This window comes from Callorhinus ursinus, unplaced genomic scaffold (assembly GCF_003265705.2).
Source record: "Callorhinus ursinus isolate GAN/ISIS: 27379988/994484 unplaced genomic scaffold, GSC_fseal_2.0 scaffold17, whole genome shotgun sequence".
NCBI lineage: Eukaryota > Metazoa > Chordata > Mammalia > Carnivora > Otariidae > Callorhinus > Callorhinus ursinus.
Window position 1 is genome coordinate 38,762,878 of NW_027397079.1, and position 21,889 is coordinate 38,784,766.

At 51.8% G+C, this 21,889-nt stretch overlaps 1 protein-coding gene across 13 annotated transcripts in view; it reads right to left on the reverse strand.

Moving 5' to 3' along the window:
- The window catches only part of ANK1 (ankyrin 1), a 213,718-nt gene extending 193,194 nt beyond the window's left edge, over nt 1–20,524 (reverse strand). For 4 of the 13 annotated variants that reach the window (XM_073902545.1, XM_073902540.1, XM_073902551.1 and 1 more), the window contains exon 1: nt 20,254–20,522. In XM_073902545.1, the coding sequence (XP_073758646.1) occupies nt 20,254–20,379 (126 nt within the window). In that variant the 5' untranslated portion in view covers nt 20,380–20,522. Of the gene's footprint in view, nt 1–20,253 lie in introns of all 13 variants that reach the window. The other 9 variants (XM_073902550.1, XM_073902542.1, XM_073902539.1 and 6 more) reach the window with 4 other exon arrangements.
- Nucleotides 20,525–21,889: the final 1,365 nt, after the last annotated feature.

Genomic DNA, 21,889 nt, shown 5'->3' on the forward strand with positions numbered 1-21,889 from the left:
GAGACGCGCAGGACCGGCTGGTGGGAGTCCATGGCAGTCCGGAGAGGGGGCGTCTTTCATCCCTGCTGTGGGCCCTTGGGACAATCTACTTCAGTCTATTTATGGAGCCCAGGATGGCGGATGAGAGGACAAGGAACTGGGCTAGAAGGGATGGGGGGATGACCAGGTTCCTCTCTTCCTGCTCCCTCTCTCGCCCGACCTTACGCCAAGCCCTCCACTCCCGTTTCTCCAGACCATGGCTGCCCAGAAGCTAGGGTCTTGCAGCCCCGTGGCACACAGTGTCAGCTGTGCCAGGCTCCCAGTGTCAGGTCCCAGCTCAGAGGCCTCCACTTACCTACGGGGGGCCCACAGGTAAGCACCCACCCACCTCCTTTCTCCCCTCTCCCCCCAGCTGTCCTCATCACATGGCATTTCTGCCTGAAATGCCACCTGCCGTGCACATGGCCCCGACCCCACCCAGGAAAGGGGCTGACCTTGAGCCTACATGTGGGGAGGGGGCGCATTTAACGGTTCCTTTCAACTTCGCTGCCTCACAGAGATGTCGAGGAGGGAATTGATGGCCTATTTTACAGGTAAGAAAACTGAGGCTCAGATGTGCGCCAAGGCGTAACACCGAAACCTCTGCACTTTCCTTTACACCATGAAAAGGCTTGACTTTCAACCTCAACGCTGAAGAATGCCAAAAGGACGCTTCTAAAATCCCCTTACCAGACCCTCGTTGGATTGATTGATTTTACGAAGAAATGAAGGCCGCGTTTTTGGTGGATAGTGCTAATCCCTCACATTTCTGTACCATTTTTAACCTTTCCCAGTCATGCATAGGCTATCTCATGTTTACAGGGAATGATCCATGGAGGTTCAGACAGGTTTCATGGATTTTTTTTTCCTTTCCAATAGAGGCCATTCGATCAATGTAAAACTAAATGTGATTTAATGGAAAGACTTGTGTTTAAAATTTTGCAAATCAAAATCATTTCTGTGTCCGATTTTTTAGACAAACCAAGCTATTGTATGGAACTTTCATGCTGTCACGGAAGGATCCCAGGAAAGGAGTCAGCGGGCCTGGAACTGCTGTAGATGCACACACCCCCTCCTGCTCAGTGAGCTCCAGGCTGGGGCCGGCAGCAGGGTCACGGAGAGGCAGGAGAGCTGGGTCCTGGTGGCTCGTCTCGGCTGCAGAGCCAGCAAAAGCCCTCCTTGCTAAACTGGGAGACTTTGGGCAAGTCACTGAATTGCTCTAGGGTCTCAATCTCCCCGTCTATCAAATGAGGCTACTGGTGCCTAACTTAGAAGAGTGTGGTGATGATTCATCATGTTGTTCAATATATATTCACTAAGCACCTACTGTGTGCCATGGATTCTTCTAGATGCTGGAAATACAGTAGTGAATGAGACAGACAAGGTCCCTGTCCTCATAGAATTTATTTTTTAATGCGGACAGGGGGAGACAGATAGTAAACCAGAAATAGGAGCATTCCAGCTGATGAAGACAAACAGAATGAGGTCACAGAGTGGGTGGGTGGGCAGCTGAGGGTGAGGTTGTGTGGGCAAAGGGTGAGCTGGGACAGACGAAAAGGAGCCAGCTAGCTCTGGCGAGAACAGTGAAGACAGAGAAAACTTGAAACGCAAGGGCCCCAAGTGGGACAGGTTAGGTGTGTCTGAGGAAGAGAGCACAGGCGAGCGCAGGGGCCACAGCCACGGGAGGGAGAGGGCAGAGCCCGGCGAGCCTCGGCACCCGGCCCTGCAGCCAGCTGGCAGTCAGCGTCCACGGAGACCATCACTCCTGGTAGACACGGTCCACAGAAAGCACGTAAACTGGCATTCTGGAAGGTGAGTGTCCAACAGCAGTACCAAACCCCCACGCCCCTCAAGCCCATCATGAGACCTATAAAATCATCCCGAATGCCACCTGCAGCCATGACAGAAACTAACAGAGAACTTAGTCTGCACCAGACCCAGGGAGTAAGAGTGGCTCTGAATGCTTAATCCTCTGGGAAGACAGTACCCAAAGACTGGGTGGTGCTCCAGCCACAGACAGGGGAGGGGCCCTTCTCACATCTTTAGCCTCACCTCTGATGTGAGAACCGTCCCCTGCACGCACCTGCACACAATCCCGTCCCACAGCCTGGAGGCAAAGGTGAAAGGAAGAGGAGTTGAAGGCTGACCTGCTGGCCTTCTCAACAGAGGCCATGTGGAAGCTCATCTTCAGACAGGTTTGGGGGCAGTTATTTATAAAAAGAAGCACCCCCAGATATCCCAGCTGCCATGGCCAAGATCAACTCACACTCAAGGTTAATTAGATAGAAAAATCCAAGTGCTAGCCCACAAAAACAATCTTATGGCCAGGCCTGGCTACATAATTTGCATAGCCCAGTGCAAAATGAAAATGCAGTGTTAAAAAACGATGAACAATTTTTTTAAAGATTTTACTTACTCACTTATTTATTTATTTGGAAAGCACGAGCAGGGGGAGGGGCAGAGGGAGAGGGAGAAAGAGAATCTTAAGCAGACTCCCCGCTGAGCGTGGAGCCCGACATGGGGCTCGATCCCACGACCCTGAGATCATGACCTGAGCCAAAACCGAGAGTCAGATACTTAATTGACTGAGCCACCCGGGCGCCCCAATAAAATGACGAACAACTTCAAAAAGTCACAGCAGAGCACTAAAACAAGCATAAGTCCCTTCTAGGAGCTGGACCGTGAGCCACTGCCCTGGTTGTCTGCACAGGAAGAAGCCAGCCTCAATAAGGGTAGGGGGTGGAGGGGTTGTTTTTAAGCTCTAGCACTAGTAGAAAGGAATCCGCCCAGAAATCAGACCTGTGTGACCTGCTGTGACCTGGGGAATGGAACCTTACCCCGCCCCCACAGCCTCAGCCGTCCTTGTCCCGAACAATGGGGTTCACGGGATCACATCCTCTGGGCTACTGTCCTGCCGGTAAGGAGGGCGGTGTGAGGCCAGCGAGCTCAGGAAGGTGGAGGTGCTGGGAATGGGGAGGCCCCGCACCACTCGAAGGATCCTGAGTGTTCACCAAGACCCGCAGAGTGCTTGGATTTCTGAAGAACAGTGACATTCCCCAGCCATTAAGTCAAATTAACATAATTCAAACAAAACACCTAATTTTAGCTCTGTGTAACAATTCCTCCTCACCAGAACAGACACCCCTGCCTCCCCTCGCAGGAGCTCAGTGCCCGAGAGAGAGAGGCAGGAAGGAAACCAAACCACTCCGACACAGGCCTCTCACTGAGGCAGGCACCAGATTGTTCCTAGCTTCACAGCCAAGAGACGTGCTCCTGGCTGGCTTCTGCTGCATCCAGCAGCTGAGCATCCTGCTGGCCCAGCTCCTCGGCGCTTCGCTCGGCAACTGAGCAGGGCTCAGCACTCAGAGCAGCCCCTCTAGGACCAGCGACACCGTGACAGCCCGGCCCAAGTGGGAAGCAGGCGCCCCGAGGCTCTCCCAGGGCACCGGGTCCCACAGCCTCAGCTGTCCTGCCTGTGAAATCAGAGCAGTGTCTCCTGATTGGCCTCCTTCCCTCAAAGAGTTGTTTAAGACATTAAGGATTGTTATTCCGTGGGTCTGTGTTGAATGAACATCACCAGATTCATTCAATCAACCCACAGGTTCCGGGGACGCAGAGATGACCAGCTACAACCCTGTCCACCATCTAAGGAGGAAAACAAGCATTTAACCCCGGGATTGGCAAGTGGTACAAGGTCAGATCCAGCCCCCACAAGTGAAGAATGATTTTCACATTTTTAATGTGAAATGGCGGGGGGAGAAAAAGAATAACATTTGTAACACATGAAAATAAATGCCATTCAAGTTACAGTGTCCATAAATAAAGTTGTATGGGAACATAGCCATGGTCATTCATTTGCGGCTGCCTTCGTGCCACAGGGGCAGAAGTGAATGCCTGCAGCAGAGACTAAAAAATATTGGCTCTCTGGCCTTTTACAGCAAAAGTTCGCCTTCCCTCTGATTTTAACAAAACACTTAGTGCCCTGACACTGAGATTAGCAGTGCTCATGGAACACAGAAGAGGTTATTTCTACTTAATAAAGTCAGAGAAACCTTCCTGGAAGGGGTGATACTTTTTTCTGGATTTGAAAGATGAAGAGGAGTTCATTTTGTAGCCCAGGGGAGAGGAGTTTCAGACTTAGGTGGATAGCGCTGCCAGTATGAACAAGGCCTGCGGGGCATGGCAGCCTATAGGAAAAGACCAGCACATTATTTACAGGAAAAGGAAGGAAGAATATAAAGCTGAAAGAAGACTTAGGCCAAGTGTGAAGAGTGCAGTGTACCTGCAAAGGCGCTTTTCTTGTGCCCCTTTGCCCCAAGAAAGAAGCACAGTGCAAGAGTAGGTATCTAAGATAGATAGATAGATGGATGGATAGATAGACAGATAGGCAGGCCGACTCAGTAACTCAAAGGGGCAACAAGACCTTGCATCCAAATAGTACTCAGAAGTGTCCGGCTCGGGTCCTGCTCAGCCAGGAGCCTTGGGGAGGTCACTGCCTGCATCCAGGCCTCAGGTCCCATCTGTAGAATGAGCAGGTTGTATTTGATGAATGTGCCTCGAAGGCCAGGGATGCACGGAACAAACTAAGTGTCCACCCCAGGCCACGGCTGGCAGCGCATCGGGCCCTGAACCTACCCGGGGCTGCACGTGGCACCAAAAAGCGTTAATTAGGGCAGTGGGACAAGGACCAGTTTGGAATAATCTAACCAGGGCACATCTCCTTCCACCAGGCCCGGAGAGGGCTCAGGCTTTTGTGCCCAAATTGGGCTCCCTGCAGCCTCCTTCTAGCAGAGGCACCCAGGGGCTCCCGAAAGGACATAGCCCCTCCGCCCACGGCACAGAAATGCACACTGATTTCTGCATGTTCTTGTTGTGCCGCCTTTATGTGGTGGGGCTGTTTCTACATGGAACAGAAGAACCCCAATCCCCCTTTCCTTCTCTGAGTTCCCCCCACCATGTTGTGCTCAAAGAATCACAGCTTGTGATTTCTCGCCAGAGCACAGAAGACAGAAGCCTGGAGAGCTGGTTGTGGTATTTGCTTGGCCAATAAAGACAGCTGCGTACTCTGGACACATTTCCTTTCTCTGGACCATAGTTTCCCCAGGAAGGGTTGGGGTATGAGATCTCCAGGGTCCCTTCCAATCTGCTATATCAGCTAGCCCGCTCTGAGCCCTCCGTTCTACAGGTGAGAAGACAGAGGCCCAGAGAGGTGAAGTGATTTTCCCAAGGTCACCCAGCCACTTCCTGAGGGGCACAGTCAGGACCAGCATCCTTGGCTCCTCCTGTTCCCATTCTCTGGCACTGGGCACGCCCTGCCTGTGTGTCTGTTTGTCTGGATGCCTGTGTCCAGCCATAGCCCTGGGTCTCTCTGCATCCACATCTGCACCTGCATCTCCATCCTCACCTCCACCTCGTGTCTGTGTCTCCATTGCTAGACCCATATCTGCGGTGTTGGCTCTGCTTCAGGGAAGGCACGCCTTCTCTTCCCACTTGCTCTGGAGGACCATGGAGGGCGGCGGGGGTGGTATTTTATCTCCGAGTCAAGGGTAGCATTCTCACCAAGCCCTGGGCTCTGTGTTAGTGCTTACACGCATCCTCCCCTGAGGTACTTACTTTCATTTCATTCCCTTGATCCTCAGAACAGCCCTAGAGGCAGGAAGGTGAAGGTTTCCAAATCAGGTAGCTGGTGTGAACTTCGGCCCTCGCTCTCATCAGATGTATGACCTTGGGCAAGTTACTTAACCTTCCTGAGCCCTCCAAGGTCCTCTTTGGGCTGTTGTGCCAGTCCCTCGGGCTAAGTGGGCTCAAGTAAGGGGTGTGCAGGTCAGAGGTGCCTCTTGCCTTCCTTCCTCTCCTTCAGTGGAGGGAACATCAGCCACCTACGGCTGGGCCTCACTGTTCTTCTCCTGGAAGCTGGGTAGGCAACGGATAGACACACAAAAAAAAAAAAAGAAAGAAAGAAAAGAAAAAAAACAGAAGGCGACATGGCTTGGTCCACAACTTCCCACATCTGCTACCGCCTGCTTGTTATAAAAAACCAGGACTTTATCGAGACATGTCCAACATTTCAGTCCCAGCTCCAGTGCTCACTAGCATGTGAAACGCACTTAATCTTCCTGAACCTCACCTTCCTCCCATGCAAAATGGAAAAGCTGCTCCCTGCTTCTCCACAGGGCCATCGGGAGGACAAGGGAAACAAGGCACTGGGTGCCGTAACCACGGCCGCTGTCCTCGAGGCGCTGGCTCCCTGGCTCCTGGGGCTCTCTGGGGCCTAAATATTCAGGGGCTCATCTCCCGAAAGATGCGACCACTGGAGAAGTTTCCAGTTCAACAGCAGCCTGGACTGGACTCCCTCCTTCTGGGACACTTCTCTCCTGCCTCTCTCCAGTCCCAGCCGAGCAGCCACTGGAGAAAATGTGACAGGTTCTCGGCGCCAGGGGCTTCCATTAAAACCAGTGAGCCCTGCATTCCAGACAGAAGGACAGGGCCACTGGGGCACAGCCTGAAATCGGAAAAGAGCTTCAGCTGGGGCTGAACAGGAATACTGACCTCTCCTGATAATACTCACTCCTTGGAAACTCAGTCAGTGATGAAGCTGGGATTTTCCAAAAATGCGCAATTCATCTCTAAAAGGGAGCCTCTAAAAAAGCCATGATTGTCTGGCAAACCACATCGTGTATCCAACAGCAAACTGCCTGTGCTTTGGGCCATGGGTTTGCCTGAGTCTGCTTTCCGGGAAAACACAGGCAGCAAGGGCTGCTCGAGCCCCCTCCCCCACTGGAGTCAGGGCCTCCCGGGCTTCCCCCAAGCTCCACGGGAGGACGAGTCTGGCTTTGCTCATGACCTTGAAAGCAACGCAGCGTGTGACAGATCCAGTCACCTTCCACTGAAAATAGAAGGTGCTCTGCCTCCTGAATTCTCTGTTCACCTGCGGCAGGTACTCTCTGCCCTCCCAGAGGTTACACTTTGTTGCAAACATAGAAGGAGGCACCTAACTGGCCTCAGCAGGAGGTTTATGGAGCCACAGGGGGGTCTGATTATTCAGGCTCTCCAAAAACATACACCCCCAAGGACGGGATCTGTTCACCTTAAGCATGGAGACCTTCCAACAGCCCAAGTAACTCACACGTTTTATCAGCACACCTTCTCTCCTTGACCCGTCCACAGGAACAGCAGCGTCGTGGGAGTAACAGACTGGATGGGATGAGGGTCAGCCAGCTGAACCAGAACCCTACGCTGAGTGCTCTTTCACACTTTTGCTAACATTCCTATGCCCTGAAGCCTCATAGCCATTAGAGCTGGACCACAACACAAGACAGCCTCCCCCGCCCCCAGATTTCTCTGCCAGCACACCTGAGGCTGGCTTTGTAAATTCACAGAATCTCAGAATCACTGTACGACCCCCGCCCCCCCCACCAGAAGCCCTCTAAATCAATCCCCTTATTTTAGAGGAAGGAAAACTGAGGGTCAAAGAAGCATCCAAAGCTACACACAAGAGAGTGGAAAAGAAGCAGAACTCGGCTCTCTTAACTCCAAGTCTGTTCTTTTCATCCACAACCACAAGTAGTTAATGCTCACAAATCAGAGAGGTGGTATGGAAGGAAGGAGAGGCTCCATTATTTTATTATTTATTTATTTGAGAGGGGGAGGGGCAGAAGGAGAGAGTTTTAAGCAGACTCCACGCTGAGTATGGAGCCTGCACGGGACTCGATCTCACGACCCTGTTATTATGACCTGAGCCAAACCAAGCGTCAGAGGCTCAACCGACTGTGCCACCAGGTGCCCCAGGAGAGGCTCCATTAATTGAGAAATGCCAGGTAATGATTTAGTTTCATTTCCTGACTGGGTCCATAATCCTGATTTGTCCTGGGACTTAGTTGAAAGTGCCATTAGCTTTAAAAGGCTTGGGAAACTCCCTGGACCCATACATAGTAGCTGAGTGGGAAGGGATCCTGGACACCACCTCCCCAGCCTCCCTTCAGGGCTGGCACCCCTTCTATCGCATCTCTGACCCCGATTCAGGAAAGCTGCTTAGAGGAAGTGAAGCTGGGCCCTAAGAGAAAGTAGGGAGTAGGCTGAGTTCCAGAGTGGGCGCGGCATGTGAAGGTGCAGGGCTGGGAGCACCACAGGCCCTGGGAGCACAGTGACGGGGGTGATGAGGGATAAGACCCCAGTGGCAGGCAGATCACGAGTGGCCTCGGGAGCTGTGGGAAAGAGTCTGACTTTATCCTAAAGGCGATGGGAAGTACCGAAGGGTCCTTGTGAGGAAAGGGGATGCCTATCACACAGTGTTTGTAAAAGCATGACTCTTGCTCTAAGGTAAAGACTGGATTGGAAAGGCAAAGCCTAGAGGAGGTTATTGCAGGAATGATACATGAGCAAGAGCATTGGAGACACGGGCTGGGGCAGAGAACAGCAGATTCATGGGCAACATCCTTAAACGTCCTACCGGCTGATGGTAGAGCTTCACCCTGGTACAGAATCATAACGTTTTTTCCAACCCCCTTTCTAGGTCCTGTCGGGCGTGGGGTGCTACCCACGTGGAGTATAAGTGTCAAGATTCATCCACACGGCTTGCAGTCCAGATGTCCCCCCAATGCAGGTCTGCTCAAGAACAAGGTCAAAGGCTGAGGCGCATGGGACAGGCAAAGTTTTATTTAGAGTCAAAGAGGAAAAGGCCAGTGGTCACATTTTTTAAGATCTTCATTGATTTATCCATTTGGTGGTCTAAATGCAGACGTGCTTCTCCCTGCCACCCCACCCCCACATCCACAGGCTGTTTATGCTCGTGTTTTAGATTTATCGGTTGCTCTGTGGGAGATGGGTGTGTGTGGTGACGGAGATCCTAGAGCAAACATTTATTGGGTGCTTTACATATATTAACTCACTCAATCCTTTTTTTTTTAGATTTTATTTATTTATTTGACAGAGAGAGACAGCGAGAGAGTGAACACAAGTGGGGGGGGCGATCAGAGGGAGAAGCAGGCTTCCCGCCAAGCAGGGAGCCCAATGCGGGGCTCGATCCCAGGACCCTGGGATCATGACCTGAGCTGAAGGCAGACGCTAAACGACTGAGCCACCCAGGCGCCCCTCACTCAATCCTTGCAACAACCCTGCATGGTTGAGCAGTACATATTACTTTCTCTACCTTATAAATACCACTGACACTCAGGGAGGGTAACTGAGCAACTTGCCCAAAGTCCCCAGCTAATAAACATCTGAGCCAGGACACCAACGCATGGCCATCTGAATCCATCTCACTCCAAAGCTCGCATCTCTTCATTGCTGCTTCAACAGCACAATCAAAGATGACCCCCTGACACGCACTGAAGTCCTCTGACTTTTCTGGTCACCTTGCAACATGAGCATAGTGGAATATGGGGCAGAGCAATCTAACCTCGTTGAGGACTTGGGAGGCCATGTTCACACTGAATTCTGCCAGAAGAGTTGGCATTAGTGTGTGAGGCAAAAGATGCTGCAGACAGAGGCGCCTGGCTGGCTCAGTGGGTAGAGCATGCAATTCTTGATCTCAGGGTCATGAGTTCAAGCCCCACATTGAGTGTAGCACTTACTTAAAAAAAAAAAAAAAGACTCAACAAATAGCAAGATCTAAAGGCAGAGAAAGCATACATATCTGAAGTACTAGAAGCTCAGAGTCCAGCTGAGTGCAGCATGCAGAAAAGAGATGAAATGGGAAAGGTAGTTATGGGCTAGCCTGGTGGGGGTGGGGGGTTTAAGGAGCCCAGAGTAATGAGCCTGGACTATATTCTAAGGGCAATTAGGAAGCCACTGAAGGATTTAAAAGAGGGAGTGTCAAAATCTGATTTGCATTTTGGAAGATCACTCTGGCTGCAGAACGGAGGATTAGACCCAACACACACACATTTTCAAGTTGGTTTACAATGGATGGCTTCACATGCCAAGACCCAAGTGCCCAGACTTTTGGGACCACACTCCAGCTCCACTTTGAGCCAGTACATTCTGTTACCTACTTGGCTCTAGTCCACATCACCTTGGAATTCTTTATTGGGGGTGTGACATCATCTATAAATTCCAGCTTTCAATCCAGACACAGAGGCAGAGAAGGCTGGCTATCCTTTCTGACAAGCAGGGCATCCTCTGCCTTTTCTTTTAATTATATTACATTGCAGTTTTAATTACATTACATCTTAAACATATTCTTACCTTTTTATTAGAAACATATTCTTAAAAACAAATTCTTTTAAGCAGCATTTGTAGTGAATGCATAGCATTTTGCCATATGGGCGATGGTGCTGAAGTCCTTCGTTGAAAAGTCAGTTAGTCCTGCCTCCCCACAGCCCACCCCAAGCCCCGGGACTTGCCTTCCCTGCAGGCAGGAGCATCCACCAGTCAGATTTCTTAGTTTCACATGGCTGGTAGGCTTTGTCACGTGCATGTGCCCTAGTTAAAGCAATCACTCGGAAGATCTGCACTCCAGGGCCTTGCTGGAGAGCGCGGACTGGAACCGACACCTCTCCTTTCCACCACCAGCCCACCAGACTCCCGGATATTTAAGAACCTTTTCTATTAGCTCTCTCCCTCTCTCAACCGAGAGCTCCAGGAAGCTACCTGACAAACTATGCTCCCAAAAGGACTCATCATTTTCTTCCTAAGCTGTTCCCCTCCTCTTTCCTGGTTCAATGAAAGGCATCGCCAACTAACTAGCCCAACACCAAATCAGAAATGAGGTCGCATGGACTTTTTTTTTTTTTAACCAATGAGCCACCCAGGTGCCCCTGAGCCATATATTTTTTTTTGATGTAGTGTTCCATGATTCATTGTTTGTGCATAACACCCAATGCTCCACACAGAATGTGCCCTCTTTAATACCCATCACCAGGCTAATCCATCCCCCCACCCCCCTCTCCTCTAGAACCCTCAGTTTGTTTTTCAGAGTCCATTGTCTCTCATGGTTCGTTTCCCCCTCCGATTTACTCCCCTTCATTCTTCCCCTCCTGCTATCTTCTTCTTTTTCTTTTTTTTTTTTTAACATATGTTGCATTATTTGTTTCAGAAGTACAGATCTGTGATTCAACAGTCTTGCACAATGCACAGAGCTCACCATAGCACATACCCTCCCCAATGTCTATCACCCAGCCACCCCATCCCTCCCACCCCCCACCACTCCAGCAACACTCAGTTTGTTTCCTGAGATTAAGAATTTCTCGTATCAGTGAGGTCATATGATACATGTCTTTCTCTGATTGACTTATTTCACTGAGCATAACACCCTCCAGTTCCGTCCACGTCATTGCAAATGGCAAGATCTCATTCCTTTTGATGGCTGCATAATATTCCAATGGGTATATATATATATATATATATATATATATATATATATATATACCACATCTTCTTTATCCATTCATCTGTCGATGGACATCTTGGCTCTTTCCACAGTTTGGCTATTGTAGACATTACTGCTATAAACATTGGGGTGCACGTACCCCTTCGGATCCCTACATTTGTATCTTTGTGGTAAATACCCAGTAGTGCAATTGCTGGATCGAACGGTAGCTCTAATTTCAACTGTTTGAGGAACCTCCATACTGTTTTCCAGAGTGGTTGCACCAGCTTGCATTCCCACCAACAGTGTAGGAGGGTTCCCCTTTCTCCACATACGTGGACATTTAATCGTACACACATACACACACACACAGGCAAATAGGTTAATATAAGTCAAAGTGAAACCTACTACAGATCAGCCTTGACTACTTATTGGTACCCACTCTACTACAACAAAGACCAATTTTCTCTACCACCCAAATAGCTCATTGGCCACATGCTCTCTTGTCCCCAGGAGCCACCCCAGCTCAAACCAGCCTGCCCCTTAGCTGCATTATCCCTCAGCATGTCACAGAGTTTCTGTGCCAAGGCACAGGAACCTTTCAGACTTCTGCCTGGAGCCCCTCAGGTTGCCTCTGCCCTGTGGACACAGCTGGGCCCCTGCCTTAGCTCTCTCTGCCGCCCCTTCCAGGACTCGCTCACCCCGCTCTCTTTGTTCCCACTGTTGGGCCCACGGTTCCCAGCCCACCGCCCCCTCCAGACCCTCTCGCCCACCCTCCACACACGCTATTGCCTCAGCTGAATGGCCCGGCCCACTGAAGACCCAACCTCGACCTCCAGAAGCCTCCCGGGCCCCCTCCCCAGGCCACCCCTCTCTTGACCCTGACCAGGCTTACTTCCCGCATGGGACTGGCCATAGCGCTTAAGCCAACCCTTTACTTGCCCCCTTCCTATGGGGAATTGGAGTCTGATGCTGGGTGGAGGGAGGGGCCAGGCACCTGCATGTCTGGCAAGCTCCCCTCGGGTGAGGCTTGCGCAGAGCTAACCAGAGAGCATTTGTTCTAGCAGAGCTATGGGAATAAGCTGACGGATTATGACAAGACTAAGGGAAGATCAAACCAGGAGATGAAGGAAAGAAGTGAGGAGTAGAGGCTTTGTATTTACTTATTCTTTTATTCTATATCTAACTCCCCAAAGGAAGTGGGCAAGTAAAGGGTTGACTTTAGCATTGTGGCCAGTCCCAGGAGAAGGAAGCCTATCGCTCTACTAGAACAAAGGCTCTCTGGTTAGCTCTGTGCAAGCCTCACCGGAGGGAAGCTTGCAGGACATGCAGGTGCCTGGCCCCACCCGCACCCAGTGTCGGACTCTGCAGGTGGAGATGGGGCAGGTCTGCGGATAACAAGCCCTCTCCCCCAGCTGCTCTGATACTAGCAAAGTTGAGGGGCCACGGGGCCCATTATCCCATCTCTTTTCTGGTGGGTCTCACCCTGGGTGTTTGGGGGCTGCCCTTTCAATCTCAGAACCGAGTGAAGGAATCACGGACCTCCTTCCTTTTCCCTATAGGGCTTCCTCTTGCTCCGTCCCTACCCGTCCCAATTATACTTTAATAACATTCACTGCCTTCTGACCTCCTGTTCCTGTCTTCTTCCTGACTGTACCCTGCTCCCTCGGCCGTACTTAGACCACTTGACTTCTTCGGAGCAGCAGATGAAAACATGGGCATCCAAGCGATGGATGGGCATGGGCAAGAGCTGGGCCACCCTCCCCTCCTGTTCCTGCCACGCCTCGCGGCCCTAAACACCAAGTCCAGCTGTCGACAAGCACTTCATATGAAGGCCCAGGACCCCAGAGGGCCAGGGATTCCTCCACATAACAAGCAAAAGTGCCAGGTAGGAGGAAAGATTAGAGGACAATGGCAGAAATGCTGGTACTCCAGAGCTACACATTATTAAACAATTCATGGACAAGATGCTGACTTGGTAGGCAGAGAAATCTCCACAACAGAAAGTAAAGAGGAAATAACCATTTTGTGAGGCAGAAGAGCCAGAAATAGAGCAGGTAATCTCCAGGATTCAGTTTTCAGCCACTCTTTCATTTGGCCTGTTGTCTTAACCCAAGTGCCTGGGCAGACCCCTCACGGTCACGCGGGCTGCTCCTGAGACCTACAGAGGAGCCTCTGAACACGCATGTTCCAACGGGAATCAGAGGCCAGCACTTCGGTCCTAAGCCCAACTCACCGGCCTCCATTCTGCCCTGGGTTACTTCCTCCTCTGGCAAGCTTCCCAAGAATTTGCAAGTCCTTCTGGTGAAGGCAGCAGAAGTACGTCTGTGCTGTCTCCCCTCTGGGTGCCTCACACAACCTTGACTGCCCTGGGGGTGCGTCATATACCTAAGCAGGCAGCCTCGTGCCGAGGTCTGCGAATAAGCTCGGAAACCAGGCTGGGCATGAGCCCCGCTCTGCGAGGCTCCAGGGAGACAATGCCTGTAGGACACACAGGCTCTCGATAAATACAGACCCCTCCTTTGATAAACAAAGCAGCTTGCTTTGCAGTAGCATGGTCAACAATGCTCTGAAATGGACAAAAGTGTACTAACGGAAACGGAATATGTATTATCGCCTTAGCAAAAACACGGAGAAATTCTCTTTGAAGGGAACCACCCAGTCACATTGGAAGCAAAGGAAAAAAGTTTTGTTTTGTTTTTTTTAATTGGCTGACCATTAAATCTTCTTTGCTTTAGCTTTGAGCGACCATAATGCACATTTTCCTTTCTTGGTGCATGTGTTATGCTTGCACAGAGTCTCCCTGGAGGGGTCTGGTCTGCCCATAACACCATGTGTTCCATTATCTGTGATATCACACACCCTGGATTTATCAGCCATGGTTCTACCGGTGATGGTATTCTAAGAAAATTTAGGAACCACTTTCATGTTCCCCTTTTGATTTACAGCTACAATTGCCATGCAGGACTTTAATAAAGCCCATCTCAAAGTTTTAGACTGGACCCATGGAGATAACTAAGTCTGCAATAATAAATCTTGTCAAAATGGGAAATTCATTCCTTTCCTGAAAATGAAATGAAGATATGATTTGAAGTACCCTTTTCTCATTTACCAGCACTGAAATAATAATATGCTGGCCTTCCCAGGCACACATCAAAATTTCACACCACCAAATGGAAGGTCAGGCAAGAGCTCTGGTATTGGATTCATTAGAAAGAATAGTTTAATTAATAATCATTATGTTATTTAAAAAATAATCATTATGTTATTAACTATAACCTTTTGAATATCATGGGAGTTTTAAAGTTTACAAAGCACATTCGTTTGATTCTCATCCCTATTTTGCAGATGAGCAAACTGAGGCTCAGAGAAATTCAGAAGCATATGCACGCACATGTAGCTGGAACTGCAATCCAGGATGGACTCCTAGCCTAGCATGCTGTAAAAGAGAGGTTTTGAGCTGTTTTTCCAGAACCAGAAATGGAGATATGGAGCCAAGGAAAGCTTATTTGCTTTTTTTCAAAAACCAAACATTGATGACTTTGCTTTAGTCAGAATAATTCAGGGAAAAAATAGATTTAGTTGGTTCCAATTCTGTAGGGCCAACTCTTCCAAAATCAGTTTAGTAGAAAGGATAAAACAAGAATGCACATTGCACACACACACCCTAGGACAAAGGTTGACAAGGTGGAGAAGGAACAGTGGGGTGGAGGTGAGGAGGGCATTCAGGAAGGGTTCCTTGAAGAATGGAGTGATGGGCTCGGACACTGAAGGGGAAGAAGTGATGAGAGATCTGCCTCTACAAAGGCATTATGGAGGCAAAGCATGGGGATGAAAAGTGCCTGCACATGGTCCCCATTCACTAGTGTCCGTTCATTTTTGTTGAAAGGAGGAGGAAGAAGCCTCAGACTGGGGTTAAGAAAAAGCCATAGTGAAAGGAGATAAGCAGAACCAGTGAGCCAGCACTTTGCTAAGCTGAACAAGAGAAGGGACAGGTCACAGGGGCTGCCGCACGGTCCCCTTCACGGGGAGGCCATTTGCTTCAGGTTCTGAGTTTTGGTTGCCGACCCACTTACTTTGAGCAGCGGCTGTGAGGAGCAAAAGATGTGCAAACTAAAGAGTGCTGGACATCACTGAGGATGTAGTGTCTGTGTTCACAAGACCCTGCTCTCCTGGTTTGGCAAAGGGCTGGGGTGTCGGGAGCAGCCAGGGAACAGCCCCAATGCCACTGTCCCTGCAGCTGGGCTGGAAGCACTGGGTTGGGAGAGGAACCTAGAGCAGGCTGGGAAAGTTCGCACAACTTCAGCCACTGCCGGTAGCTCCCAGAGCTCCAGAAAGGCAGGGCTATGGCCGTTTTTGGAGGATCCCAAGGCAGTAAAATAAGAAGAGATGCCAAGGCAGGGTTGTGGTATATTTTAAAGGCTCGCCACTAATAAATTAACATGTTTAATAGTGAACGTGCAATGTACCATGATTATGCTATTCAAAAGCCAGAGACTTTATATACAAATATTAATTCATACTGCAACATATACTCGTGATGTGATGTGGCAACGGGACCTAGAGTTAAAGACGTCTGCGGAACACCCTTCTCTTTCCATCCCGTCTGCTATATCTCAGATTGAAAGGATAAACTCATTTGCAGACAACAGCAGAAGTTTACATCTGAGACCCTTACAATCAGAAGACGTGGGCTCACATGACACTCGGGCTTAACTTCCTTCCCTTCACCCCACTCTTGCTCACCCCTCCCCCACCTCACCCCATCACACTCCTGGCCTCGACCTACTCCGGACTCGTGCAAGTCACCCCAAGTCTCCCCTGCGAGTCCAGTCACAGGATCACACAAAGACAGGTCCGCAGTCTGGGAGTGGGGCCTTGTCCCGCTGTGCGAGGGGGGCTGAGCACTCCCCGGGGAGCCCTGTCTGGTCTGGAAAGACCGATGGGCACAGCTGCACAGCAGAGTGGTGAAGACCACGTTCCCACTCCTCTGCTCCCTTGGCTTGTTCTCTGCTCTCTTCTTCTTGGCTCCTTGAGGCCCTGTGCAAACACTGTTGTTCCAAATGGCTAAAACCACTTGACATTTAGTGCAGCAGAGACCCTGCAAGGAACTAACTACATGCTCTGTGGTGGAATTCACTGCACCAAAAAATTAGATCGTTCCACTGCTTGCCTGTGAATCTCTACTGCCTTGCCAATGATTAGAAAAGAAAGAAATGTCAGACTTTCTTCGGATGCCCCCAAAAGACAGTCAAAGAGTATATTGTTCACCTGAACCCGTGTCTATGACAAGACAACATCGGAGCAAACAGAGACAAATATATTAATCTGCTCATTCAACCAATCATCCCATACATGTTCACTGCACACCCATTATGTGTCAGGCGCCAGGGCTACAGCCAGGAATAGGGTATGATCTCTTCCTTCAACAAAAGCAGAAGATGAAGCAGGGGGACAGAAGCAGGGACAAGGAGAGAGCTTAGCGAACACCATGCCAGGGTACTGACAGGTATGGCAGGGAGCAGGATTAGCGGGACCCCTTAAAGCAGGGCCGAGCTGCCAGACCCTCTTCTCCCTAGCTATCTCCCTCACGCCTTCATCCTCTCCTCCTTTATTTAATTGTGACCCTCCTCCCATGCTGGGCCTTACTTTCTCTCCAACCTCCCTGCCCTCCTCCCCCAACCTCAAGCCCTGGGTAAACATAAAAAGCACACATATTCCTGTGCCCAAGGCATCCTCAGCCTTAGAAAGCTTTCATTCTTCATGCAAATGCCTGCTTTACACATGCTTTGCGATTTATTTATTTCCATCCCAACCTTCAGAAGCAGGGGGACTTATCAGTAAATGTCATAAATTCCGGATTTTTTTTTCTTTAAAGCTGCAGCTCCAACAGCCAGCATCTGACAAGGATGCATGCTACACAAACAGAAACCTGAATGAAGCCCCAGAAGAATGCAGGCATTTTTAGAGCTCCAGAGTTTTAGCTCAATTCCCTGTGTCGAGGTGGTTTCTATCTGTGTCAGTCAGTGCGTCACAACACCAGCCTCCATCCCCCGTTGCACAGCACCCCCTTAGCAAGCACCTTCCCACACAATATCATCAACCATAAAAACTGCAACCAGTGTTGAAGTTACAACCACGATTCTTTCTACAAACGGGGAGGGATTCGGTCTGCTCACTCAGTCCCTGCTAAGCAGGTTACCCATGGGACAAACACCTTTCCTTTCCGTAAATTCAGCGTGCCCTTGGCTCAGCTATATATTCCTATGAATTACCAATTCACTGGAATAAAATGTTCGCTTGCATCTGTGAAGTTCTTTCTTCATGCTGATGACAAGGATGGTTCCACGGCAGCCCCAGTCTGTGGTGACCAACGGTAAAGTCCTCACCTGCTTGATTTTAATCATCTTTCCCTTCAAACATTCCTTCATTGACCCAAGTTAGACTTCACCTCAGATGAACCTTCAACCCTGGCCATCTGCTTCCCCAGCCCCTACAGGAGCGTCCTCTGCCTCCTCTAAATATCTCTTTCTGCATGGTTCTGTCTCCTTCACCTTTCCCTCCAGGGCCCTCCACCTTCTTATGATTTTGCATTTTGCTATAAATTTTAACTCTAGTCTCTGAGATGGCCCTCTAGACTATGCCCATAGCTAAGAGACCTCACAGTTATTATGGAATACAAACAAAGCACCCCATATCATACCCTCCTCGCCCCAAGAATTGGCTCTGCGAGTTTATGTCACCACTATCACTTTGACTTAAGATTGCCCTACTATTGTTGTATCAGTTCTAGCACCCAGGGTACTGCATACAATAATGAATATCTGTATGGGAGATTTCTGAATGCTTATTGACGCAGTATGCTATGACCAGCTATAAAACAAAATAACACAACTCAGGGGGAGGAAATCTATTTTCATCTAGCACTCAAAATGGACATAAAGTTCATAAGAAGGTAAAGATTAAGACCAAAGAGATAAAAGGAATATTGAGATTGCCACTCTTATGTGTGTGTATTATATGCAGTTGGGATGCAGAGTTATATTGAAGGGAGCTTCATAGGATGGAAAGAAACCAAAGAAGAGAAGAAGGGAGAGTTCTGTTTTGACTATTGCTCAAAAAAATTATTTAAGGTATCAGGAGCATCAAGGAAGAAGCTCCAGAGCAAGAAGTGGGATAAAAACACCGAGTGAGCAGTTTGGGAGAGGATGGGCTTGGCTCCTAAAGCAATAGGCAGGAATGGAAATAGAGAGCACGCTTTTCTAACAAGAAATTTACATGCATGCCAAGAAAGTGGGTGAACACTGTCAGATATAACCAGACTTCCCCCTGCCTGACTCACAGGATGGGCTCTGGTATTTCAGACCCTAGCAGAAGGACTTGAGATTCTCTAAGTGGCACCAACCCAAACTCTGATTCACCATAGGTTTGGGGAAGGCCTCTTTTTCCGTCCTGCTAAAGGGGTGGTGCCTTTGGGAAACTACTATTTACACACACCATGGAAATCCCTTGAGGGAGGAGGGGCTGGCTCTTGAAGGGGTGCAGGAAAGCCTAGAGTGGGCTGGTTAATTCGGTTACAGTCAGAGAACATCTCTGCCCCTGTGTCTCATCTCTAGGAAAAAGCCTGATGTTGGTCTTGCTGACCAACTGCTAAGTGGAGTGTGACCCACAAGCTGTCTTTTCTGCTGTCAACCAAGGCTCCAAACTTCTTTCTCAGCGTGAGACAATTTCAGGGGGGGGACCCAAAACCAAAAACATTTCCTTCTCAATCAAGACCAGTGCCTCTGCCTGGAACCCTGAGCGGTCCCATTCCCTGGTGAGTAAGCTTGCAGGCTGTGCCACACACGGACTTCTTTGGGTTAAAATGGCTCTCCTGACGTTGGAGTTCAGCCCTACCTCCACTTCCCAGAACTGCATCCATGTACTGCTGGCCTCCTCCATGGGGGGAAGGTGGGCTCTAAAACACCTCTTAGCTGGAGCCTTCTGCCCAATTAACCACACCCTCCCTTTGCAATGAAAGATATTTCAGACTAAGAGGTGTTTCTCACCAAAGGTGTTTCTAGAGGTGCTTTGAGTCAGGGGTAGGGAGACCTCAGACCCAGAAGAAAATGCTCAACACACCAACAGCTGCTTTAAGGGGTCTGGGTCATGGGGTGGGGGCAGGGAGATATCTTGTCTCGGCACCCCTCCACAAAAAGGCAGACCTGTTCTCTGACCAGGCCCTTGGGCCAAGCTGGACAGCACCCTGTCTGGCTTCCAAAGGAACTTCCCCTCCTGGCCATCAGTCGCTCATCTTGAGTGACCCAAACATAGGATGCTGCCAAATGCCCCGGGGGCATGCCTTTCTGCATCTGGACTCGGGAGGGTTAGGAAAGGCACTTCCTGGGCTCGAGAAGGGTCGAGGAAGGACAGGAGAACTTGGGAACAAAGCTCTCCTTGTGGGAGCGTGGGTCACCGGGGGAGGCGCCAGGCAGAGCAGCCTCGGGAGCCCGGAGCCGCATTTCCCCAAACCAGCTTCCTCTCAAAGCCAGGAGAGGCGGCGAGCCGGAGCGGAGCAGCCCATCACCCTCGCGGGCCGCCCGGAGGCCGGAAAAGTTCCTCCCAGGGCGGCGCGGGCCTGCCGGCATCTGTCCAAGGTGCTGAAAGGTCTCCGCGGCCGGCGGGCCGGCGGGCTTCTGCGCGCCTTCAGCCTCCTGGCCGCCCGCTCTGCCCTTCCAGCCTCTTGCCCTGTCCTCTGCCCCGCCGCACCGAAGCCTCTTCCCTCCTCCTCTTCCATCCCGCGCCCTCTAGTCTCGAGCGGCATCAACTCCGCCGGCGCCCGGGTCTCCGCGCCCCCACCTCGTTCTTAGGTCCGCCGAGCCCCTTCCCCCAGCGGCCACCTCCAGGGCGCCTCTGCCGCCGGGCTGTCGCCGCCGCCCCCCTCTTACCTTCTTCTTTCGGTCACGGGAGCGGTTCCTCCGCTTCCTGTTGGATTCCTCCTTCTCCTTCTGCTCCTGGAGGGCCTGCGCCTCGATGTCTTTGATTTTCTTCAGCTGTTTGGCCGCTTGAGCCATGGCGGGTCACGGTGCTCCGGTCCCCGCCTCCCGGACCCCTCACACTTGGCAATCCAGGTGGCGACACCCTCCCGAGGAGGAAAAAAAAAAATGAGTCTCTGCTCCGCGGAGGGGGGAGCTTCTTTCCCCACCGCGGGAAGGATGCGGCCGGGTCGGCTGGGGAGGCGGCTGCAAGACGCTCGGAGGGCGAGGCGCGCCGCGGCTGCCCGGCGGCCCCCGGATGGCGCCTCCCGCCGCGGCCGGAGCTCGCTCGCCAGCGCCCGGGACGGGCTCTGGGCTCGGCCCCGCCGCCTCCCTCCCTCCGTCCCTCCCTCCCTCTCCTGCGGCGGCGGCGGCGGCGGCGGCGGCGGCGGCGGCGGCGCGGGGGGCGGGGGCGGGGAGGCGGCTCGTACTGCGGCGAGCGGCGAGCGGGCCGGGGAGGAGGCGGACTCCAGCAGTTAACGCAGGAGGGCGCGGGGGCCGCTCGCGGCCGGGGGACCCGGCCGGCCCGACGAGGCTGGGCGCGCTCGGCGCCCGCGCTGGTGCATTGCGAGCGGCCGGCTACAGGCGGGCGGGCCGGCCGGGCTTCCACCACTGCAGTGCCGCCGCCGCGGCCGCCAGACGCACGGGCCCCCGTGCCGTCGGGTCTCAGGGAACAAAGCCGGCCGCTCTACCCGGAGCTATTGGGGCGCCACGGGGGACCCTACTGCGGGCAGCCTCGCCGCGCCGAGGGGCGAGGGGAGGCTACGGCGGGCGGCGGGCGGCGGGCCCCGCACCGAGGCGACCAGCAGACCAGCGCGCCTGGAGGCGGCGGCGGAAGCGACAGCACCCGTGGGGCGCCGAGGCTCGGACCGCGCGGCTGGGGTGGGGGCGGGGGCGGGGCAGGGGCCGGGCCTTGCGGCGCCCCCCGGCGGCGGCCGCGGCACGGCCGGGCCAAGCCAGCGCCGAGCCTTCGCGGTTGTTTTGCCGAGGGCGCCCGCCGAGGGGCGCGCGCGGTGCCAAGGCTCCCCGGGGAAGAGGCCGTTTCCCCCGCGTCGCTCGCTTAGAGCTTGATTTGCCCCTTCCAGACCATGTGGGCCTTTCATTTGCATATTTGCCAATTATAGCTAGAAAACGTGTCCAAGATGAAGTGAGCAGTTTTCCCTTGAGTTCCCTTTTGACGGGAGTGGAACTAGGTTTTTGCACCAGAGACCGCCCACCCCCCATTCTCAACACTCTCACACACACCCCCTCTCTCGGCAACGCCGCCTTTCCCGGTGTTCAGCTGTAAAGAACCACACACCTGGCTGTTTAGGTCACGCAGCCGCAAAGGCAGGCTGCGGAAGGAGGAGGGGCCTTAAGCTCACCCACCCCCTCCTTCGGGCGACCCGCGGGAAAACCGAGGCCCCAACTTGGGAACCACTGCCCCTCCAGTCTGGTGCCGCTCCCAACCCACTCCTTCCATCAGGTGGCACGGAGCTCCTGACCCACATAAGGTAAAAGTGCATTTGTAGAAAATAATATTTAGGAATTGGTGAAGTCAGATGAAATA